Consider the following 9,168-nt stretch of genomic DNA (forward strand, 5'->3'; position numbering starts at 1 on the left):
AATAACCTCTTACCAATTGCCTGGAAGTGGAATTTTACGAGCCCGATCCTGTTATCAGAGGAATAGATCATCCAAGCCCATCAACTGCCTGGAAACGTAAACTTACGAACCTGACATATTATCATAAGTTACGTAAAATATTCATATCTCTATTTGTAACTGCCACGATCACTGTTTATCTCTTTTAATTAAATTTCATCATCATTTTTATTTCATTGTAAACAAATCGTTAATTGTTTTTCATTTATAGTAACTAGTAAATTCTGGGGCCTCATTCTACATATATTTTATGCATAGTCGAGTAGCTCTTTACTCACTTGAGACCATGACATTTTGGAGGGGACACATATAAAGAATTGAATTTATTTAGTTACTTATATCTATGTCATCTAACTTTAAAGTTTAAATTGTAAAACTCTTAATTGCCCCACTTGATCATATTTTAATTGAACTCCCTATTTACAGGATTAATTTTTTTTTTCTTCTTTTTCATTTCTTCATTTAAATGGAATAGCAATTTATCCATTCATTCTTTCATTCAAATTGAATAGCATTTTATTGATTCATTCCTTCATCCATTTATTCATTTATAAATCATTCATCCATTCATTGTTCATTCATTTATTTATTCATTCATTCATTCATTCATTCATCCATTCATTCGTTTATTCACTCATTTATCCAATCATTCATACATTTATTCCTCCCTTCATTCTTTCATTCATACATTATCCATTCATTCATTCATCTATTCACTCAGTTTTTCATTCATTCATTCATTCCTTGTCCACTTTGTTATTATATCACTCATTTCATTTTGTTGTTTGCCTCATTCATGAATTGTTTTCAATATGTTTACATTCCATAACGATTCATTCACCTATCATCCAATCACTCAGTGTTGTGAACACATTTTGTAACTATTGTAAATCTTACGATATTTTATTGTTTTGTATTTCAGACATCACTGTTAAACACTCTTCAATGCCTAATTACAATTGTTGAACAACCATTGAACAAGAGAGAGGTCCCAGCCACGAACTGAGTTGGTAAATATATCCTTCATTATTCTCTTTTACATGAGTTGGGCATCACATAGTAACTATAGACATCGTGATTTGTTTTGCATAGTGATTTGTTTTAAATGCATTTTTGGCATATTACTGTTACCGAAAACCACTTATATATTATGTTCTGAAAAGTGAGTCTTTAAAAACTAAATAATAATAAAAGGAGTCTACTAGCCGTCGTGTTATATTTAGTGATAGATAACTTGGGATTATTTTGGCATCCTATTATTGTTATCACACTCTAGTATATTAGCGTCATTGCGAATAATTGTACACAAACTAACGACGAGTCACACACATTGGTGATACATTTTTCGTAGTAACATAGTTTAGAGTACACGCGATTGACACATTGTTATTGACACAAGTCATAATAACTCCGCATTGTATTGACACATTGCTTTATAAGATATAACGATAAAAGGCATCAAATTCAACATACATAATAGGTTGAAATAAGAGAGAGAGATTTCTAAAAATAGAACAGTTCATTCCAGTAAGTGTAAATAAATAAAACAGTCAGTAACAGTATCCTGTCAATATAATATATATAAAATATCGTAACTAATTTATTGCAACATGGAAGCATATAAAAGATACTTAAGTCTCGCAAAGGACTTAGAAATACCCCAGGAAAGGATATTTTCATGGTGCGAAGAGAAAATAAAAGAAAAAAAAGAAGAAAGAATTCGTAGAGAAGAAAATGAAGAAAGAATTCGTAGAGAAGAAAATGAAGAAAGAATTCGTAGAGAAGAAAACGAAGAAAGAATTCGTAGAGAAGAAAAAGAGCACGAAGAAAGAATACGCAGAGAAGAACGAGAAGAAAGAGCCCAAGAAAGGGAACTAAAAAGACAAATAGCTTTAGCAGAAGAAGAAACCAAAAGGACCCAAATGATGCTGGAAATTGAAAAAACAAAAACCGGTCATGAAAGAAAACATAATAATAGTGATGAATTTTTCGTGAAACTTCCACGCATGCCAACATACGATGAACGCTCAGACTGTCTAGAATCCTTCTTACACCGATTCGAAGTTCAGGCTAAAGGTTATCGTTGGCCAGAAAGCAAATGGGCCACAGCCTTGATTAACTGCTTATCTGGAGAACCGCTAAAAGTTTTCTATACCTTAACAACTGAAGATGCAGATGATTATGGTAAAATTAAAGACGCTCTACTAAAAAGATTTAGATTAACGGAAGATGGTTACCAGGAAAGGTTTCACACTGCAAAACCGGAAAGTGGAGAAGACTTTAATACATTCGTGAACCGAATTACTCAATTTCTAAATCGGTGGCTTGAGTTGGCAAACGTAAAACAAGACGACTTTGCAGGCCTTTACTATCTCACGCTGAAGAATCGAATCTATCAAGCTTGCAACCCAGATTTAGTCGCATTCTTTAAAGAGAGAAAGCCAGAAAACTTGGACAAATTAAAAATCTACGCAGAAAACTTTAACAGCGCACATCCATTGACACCCCTTAGCAGAACATTGAAGGAACCATACTACGCTGCTGCTGCTCAGAGTCCAGGTACACCTAAAGTTCAGTACTCAAATAGAACGAGCCGATCAATCACTCGGAACACGCAAGTGAAACAGGATGACCATAGTAACAAACCATGGAACAAACAGTTCAATAGAGACCATAGCCGACCCTATCAAAACAAAACAAGAAATAGCACTGACAATAATACTGAGTATAAGAAAACCAACAAACCTATAATTAAATGTCAATATTGTGGAATGAAAGGCCACACAGCAGACAAATGTTACAAAATCGTGGGATATCCAAAAGAAACTGCAAATGCATCACTCCAAACAGGTGTAAACAATCAGACACGAGTAATGTCAGGAGAAAATATAAATGTGTATTGCGTGAAAGGTATGTCACTTTTAACACAAACTCACAAATCAGGATCGCTATTTTTTTGTGAAGGCAAAGCTAATGGAACTGATTGCAAAATATTGAGAGACACAGGATGCAGTACAGTAGGAATAAAAGCATCTTTGATCAATGACGAAGACAAAACTGGAAAAACGGTACAATGCATCACATTCAGTGGCACAGTCGAAACCTTTGGAACAGCTAATGTGTACATAGAAACCCCATACTATACAGGAATAGTGGAATGCTGTATACTTCCCAACCCCGTCGCTGATGTTATTGTTGGCAATATAAAAGGTCTTAAAGACAACCCAACAGATGTAAAAGAATGGTCATTAACCCAAGAAACAGCTTGTCTAGCAGAAACAAGAAAGATGACTAAGACAACAGAGAAGCCAATGACTATTTCTCTTGAACCACAACAATTTGACAGGAACACGTTCATTGAAGAACAGAAAAAGGACCCGACTTTAACTTCATATTTCAATATCGCAAACAAAGGGACGAAATCAAAAGTTGAATACATCATTGAAAAAGATATTCTGTTCAGGTTACATAGGAAAAGAAACAAAATAGCTAAACAACTGGTCACGCCGAGTATTTACAGAAACAAAATCCTTGGAATAGCGCACGATTCAATAACTTCTGGACATCTTGGGAGCTCTTCCACATTGAAGAGAATATCCGAGAATTTCACATGGCCTGGAATTACTAAAGACGTCCGAGAATATGTGAAATCTTGTGACACATGTCAAAGAAGAGTCGCAAAAGGCAGAATACCGAGATTGCCATTAGAGACAACCCCAGTTATGAAAAAGTTTTTCAAAAAGTTGCAATTGACATTATAGGCCCTTTAACAAAATCAGATAGAAACCATACACACATACTAACACTAGTCGATTACGCAACCAGGTGGCCAGAAGCGATAGCATTGAAATCAACTACATCGGATCACATAGCTGAAGCATTGATGACAATTTTTACTAGAATAGGCATACCAAATGAGATACTGTCGGACAATGGACCCCAATTTACATCACATATGATGCATGAAACCATGAAACTCATGGGAATCCAACACTCATTCACAACTCTCTACCACCCCAAGCAAATGGTCTTTGTGAAAGATTTAATGGCACTCTAAAGAATATGTTAAGAAAAGTGTCAGCAGAAAAACCAGATGATTGGGACAGATACTTACCAGCAATCCTATTTGCATATAGAGAAATACCCCAAGAATCTACAGGCTACTCCCCATTTGAGTTGATGTATGGACGATCACCTCGCGGCCCGATCAATATAGTAGCCGACATTTGTAAAGGGAATGAGGAGGACAATAACGAAATTATGTTTGCTTACGAATATGTAAGAAACCTGAAAGACAGAATAGAGGATACATGTAAGCTAGCACAGGAATCCGTCACTAAAAAAGCAGAGAAATACAAGGAATACTCCGATAGAAAAAGCAAGTCAAGAAAATTTGAGATTGGTGACAAAGTACTAATACTCTTACCCGATGACTCGAGTAAACTTTTAGCTACATGGAAAGGACCATTCAATGTATTAGCAGTACGATCTGGTGTTAATTACGAGATTCAAATTAACAACACAACAAAGACATTCCATGCAAACATGCTAAAAAAATATTTCGATAGAGACAGATTATCACAACCAATATTTAACCATGTTGAAGCTGCAAATGTAGGATTAATCATCGAAACTCACAGCGATGATGTCGAACTACAACACACCCCACAACACGGTAACTCTAAAAATAGTACAATTAATGACGTCACAATCAATCCTCAACTAAACGAATGTCAGAAACGAGAAATCAGGTCAATATTAGAAAAGTACCAGTCAGTCTTTACAGACGCACCCGGACATACAACATTAGTGGAACACGACATAAAGTTAACCACATCCACCCCTATCAACGTGAAAAACTATCCTATTCCATTTCACGCACGAGAACAAGTTGAAAAGGAAGTTAAGGATATGCTAGATACAGGAATAGTTAGATATTCTTCAAGCCCATACTCATCACCAATAGTAGTAGTGAAAAAGAAAGACGGATCGATAAGGCTATGTATCGACTTTCGCAAATTAAATGAAGCAACAGTATTTGATGCAGAACCAATACCAAATCAAGAGAATTTATTTGCTGCCTTATCTCAAGCAAAATACATGACAAAATGTGATCTATCTAGAGGTTACTGGCAGATTCCACTGAAAGAATCATGTAAGAAATACACAGCATTTCAATCACCATTAGGATTGTTAGAATTTAACTATATGCCATTTGGATTATCGACAGCCGCATCGACATTCCAAAGAATGATGCGTATGTTATTAAAAGACATCCCGTCTACACTCTCATACTTCGACGACGCATGTATTTTCTCAAACTCATGGACTGATCACATGACAACCTTAGAATTAGTGCTTGAAGCATTAAAACGTAATTCTTTAACAACAAAACCGTCAAAAACAAGCGTTGCATTTTACGAAATTGATTTTCTCGGTCATACCGTTGGTCATGGGACACAGACACCCGAGACAGAAAAACAAACAAAAATCGCACAATTGCAACCACCTAAGACAAAAAAAGAAGTACGCAAAGTACTTGGGCTCCTAAATTTTTACAGGAAATACATTTACAACTTCGCGCACATCGCGACACCGCTAACAAATCTGACAAAGAATGGGTCACCGAACAAAATTGTTTGGACAGAAGTGTGTCAGAATAGCTTTAACCAATTAAAGGCATTACTCTGTTCAGAACCAATTCTTAAATTACCCGACATATCAAAAGAATTTGTTGTAAGAACTGACGCGTCTGATAAGGGCATCGCAGGTGTACTATTACAGGAGCATGAGGGAACTCTAATGCCTTGCTTATATGCAAGCAGAAAATTATTGGACAGAGAATCACGATACTCTGTAATAGAGCGTGAAGGACTGGCCATCGTCTTTGCTTTAAAGACATTCAGCAGATATCTACTGCTAAAAGAGTTTGTGGTCAAAACGGACCATAAACCACTCACGTACATAAGAAATAACAAAATGAATAATAGTAGAGTACTAAGGTGGAGTCTATTTTTGCAAAATTACACTTTCAGTATCTCTCACATACCAGGCTGTGAAAATATTCACGCCGACCTACTTTCTCGATTAGTGTAAACACGTGAGAAGGGTATAACTTAACCTCCCATGCATACTGTTAGTTACCTCGCAAACTATGCCAAATCAGAACGCACAAATTCGATAATTTTATTTGTAAACATGATGACCCAACTTAATGTAACATTGAGTATTGTTTGGATATATATACCATACCCATTCATGATTTGGGAAATCTTCTCTTTATCTATCATTGTTATGAATTTTCACTCATTTATGATTAATAATTGAAATGTCAATATTCCATTTACATTTTCATTCATTTCATTCAGTAAATTACCTTCATATCATCGACTTAAATCATGCTTCATTGCCATCACTATTGTTTATCACAATGATTTGTAATCACATTGCCATCATGCTGTTCATCATAATGATTTGTAATCACAATCTTTCATTGTTATTGTCACCCATTCATATACCTACGTTAATATAAACATTTCCATGTCTAGTTAATAAATAATTTAATTGTAGCACAAATCATAACAATGGATTAATGCTAGAGTATCATGATAGTAAATTTACTTCCGTTTGTAAAATCTATCTTTCCCATAATGGTTAAAGAGTATATTTTAAACGTGGGTGGGGGGTGTCACAGTAAAGGTTGTTCACAATTATCTTATTAAATTTTATTTTATTAAGAACTGAATTCATCTCACTCCAGTTATATTTATGATGATGATGATGATGATGATGATGATAATGGTGATGGTGCGATAGTGGTGGTGGTGCTGCTGCTGCTGCTGCTGCTGCTGCTGGTAGTGGTAGTGGTTCTGGTGGTGGTAGTGGTGGTATGGTAGTTGAGGTGGTTGTTGTGGTCTAGTGGTGGTGTGATTCAGATGGTGATGCTGGTGAATGTGGCTATGGTGGTGGTGACAATAATGATGATGATGATGATGATGATGATGATGATGATGATGATGATGATGATGATGATGATGATGATGATGTCGGCGACGAGGACAATAGGGTGGATCGTAACCTACCTTGCAGTATATGTGTATGATATGGATGATGTACCGTCAACAGAGCAGTCATCTCATCATGATCAGCTGGGTGGATGTATTCATAGATGCTGCCACCTGTCAATTCCACCTGAAAGAAGAATTTATAACCAATGGGAGCGATCTATGTTCATGTTTTCGTCCAACCAGGTCATCAGTCACATGATTTCTTGCTCTCCAACGATTGGATATTTCTTAACAAATGTAAACACGCTGCTTTGTTTATGAAAGTTGTAAACATACCTACGTGTCAAGCTGAATAAAATGACCAATCATAATGTTAGATATTTAAAAGGTGTGAACACTTTTCACTAAGTGGGTCACTTTGAGCACATTTTGCAATGTGCCCAATGACCTCGAGCACATGGAAAGTTAATATAGATCATGCCCATTTTAAATGTCATAATAAAGTTGATATTGTAACTTTTCATCAAAGAATCTTACATTAATGGAAAACGTAATGAAGGATTCATTTTTTTTCATCCATTTCTCTAGACTGAGTTATACAAAATCATCTTAAAACTGATCAAAATATCAACTTTCTACTCACACAGCTTCATCGATGTAAATTGAGATACCTGATTTTTTTAAAAATAATTTAATCACCTTATGGCGAACACCTTATGTTTTGATATAAATAGGAATCAAAGAGACGAGGCTATAGAAAGAATGCGCTTGGCCAAGGAGTTCACAACATTGCCATCCGGAAGTATAACGGACCAACACATAAACTGTGTAACCATGAACTTTTATAGTCTGGTTAATACAGTTTAGTGAGAACAACTCACAAACGCGGATGGCAAAAACAATAACAAAGGCCTGAGTGACGTAATCTTCGAACTATCTATCGGTGTGCAGTCGAGGAATTGTTCGAAGTTGACGTCACTCAGGTCTTTGTTATTGTTTTTTGCCATCCGCGTTTATGAGTGATTCTCACTGAACTGTATTATCCGACTATAAATGTTCATGGTGACACAGAGTTTTGTGTGTTGGTCGTTATACTTCAGGATGGCAATGTTGTGTACTTATCAGCCAAGCGCATACTATCTATAGACGAAAGAATTAGGTCTCACCTGAGAAAGGCCTAGATGTACAGAGGCCGTCTCTGAAATGTACATGATTTTGCCGTCCGGAGCCACCACGAAGATGAATCCATCCAGCGTCTGAGGACAGAGACATAAATAATGTCAATTTATGTCAATAAATAGATCGGGGGTCCCGATAGCTCAGTTGGTAGAGCACTCGCTTCACACGCAAAGGGACCGAGATCGATCCCGTGTGCAGTCGAGGAATTGTTCTGACCCACTGACCCCCCGCCCTGTGCACCCAGCAGTGAATGGGTAGCTGAATTTGTTAGAATTGGCGAATAGTACTCTGCGATAGACAAGCGTCATATTCAAAGCATAGCAAGCAGTTGCTATTGTCCGTTTCACGCTATAGTAACCGGTTTTAACTCTGGTTCTATGTGCCAAAATGGCTATGGAGGACTACTACAGGTAAATAAATAAATAGCTATTGATAATGGCATATCACATTCCCTAAGAATATACTTTGCAGCGCTTGATTTATTTCCCCAGATGGCTGTATGGAAGCAAATTTATAATTTCATACAGTATAAAGTACCTGTTACGTGCTCGTTTTGCACAACACTCTTGCAATATCCTTTAACTCACTCAATCCTAGAGATTTTTGCTTCTTTTCAAAATTTGGAAAAACAATGTATTAAAAATGAGCATGTGAATAGATAGTTTTATTCAATCTACCATTAACATGTAAAAACTAAAAACATTAGCTTTGATACTACGCCTATAATTTGTCTCAGAAAAATGTAATACATGTAAATAGGCATGGGGTAAAAGTAACCCGGGTAAACTATGGATATAGTCGGTGTTAGGGTTGAGTGAGTTAATAAATCACGTTTACCTATACTGCCGTTGTTTTTAAAAACACAGTAGAATGCAATGTTAACCAAATAGCAGATACTGTGTTCTTTAAAAGAATGGAAGAATTCCAATGGAATCGCGTTTCA

At 36.1% G+C, this 9,168-nt stretch overlaps 1 protein-coding gene across 14 annotated transcripts in view; it reads right to left on the minus strand.

Annotated features, from left to right (window-relative positions):
• The window catches only part of LOC144967720 (uncharacterized), a 110,023-nt gene that overhangs the window by 17,581 nt on the left and 83,274 nt on the right, over nt 1-9,168 (minus strand). For all 14 annotated transcript variants that reach the window (XM_078905285.1, XM_078905295.1, XM_078905281.1 and 11 more), the window contains exons 6-7: nt 8,213-8,302; nt 7,122-7,230 (exon numbers count right to left, since the gene is read on the minus strand). In XM_078905285.1, coding sequence (XP_078761411.1) covers nt 7,122-7,230; nt 8,213-8,302 — 199 coding nt within the window. The remainder of the gene's footprint in view (nt 1-7,121; nt 7,231-8,212; nt 8,303-9,168) is intronic.

The sequence above is a fragment of the Berghia stephanieae genome, chromosome 3, assembly GCF_034508935.2.
Source record: "Berghia stephanieae isolate SIO BIC M18660-M18661 chromosome 3, UCSD_Bste_1.3, whole genome shotgun sequence".
Lineage (NCBI taxonomy): Eukaryota > Metazoa > Mollusca > Gastropoda > Nudibranchia > Aeolidiidae > Berghia > Berghia stephanieae.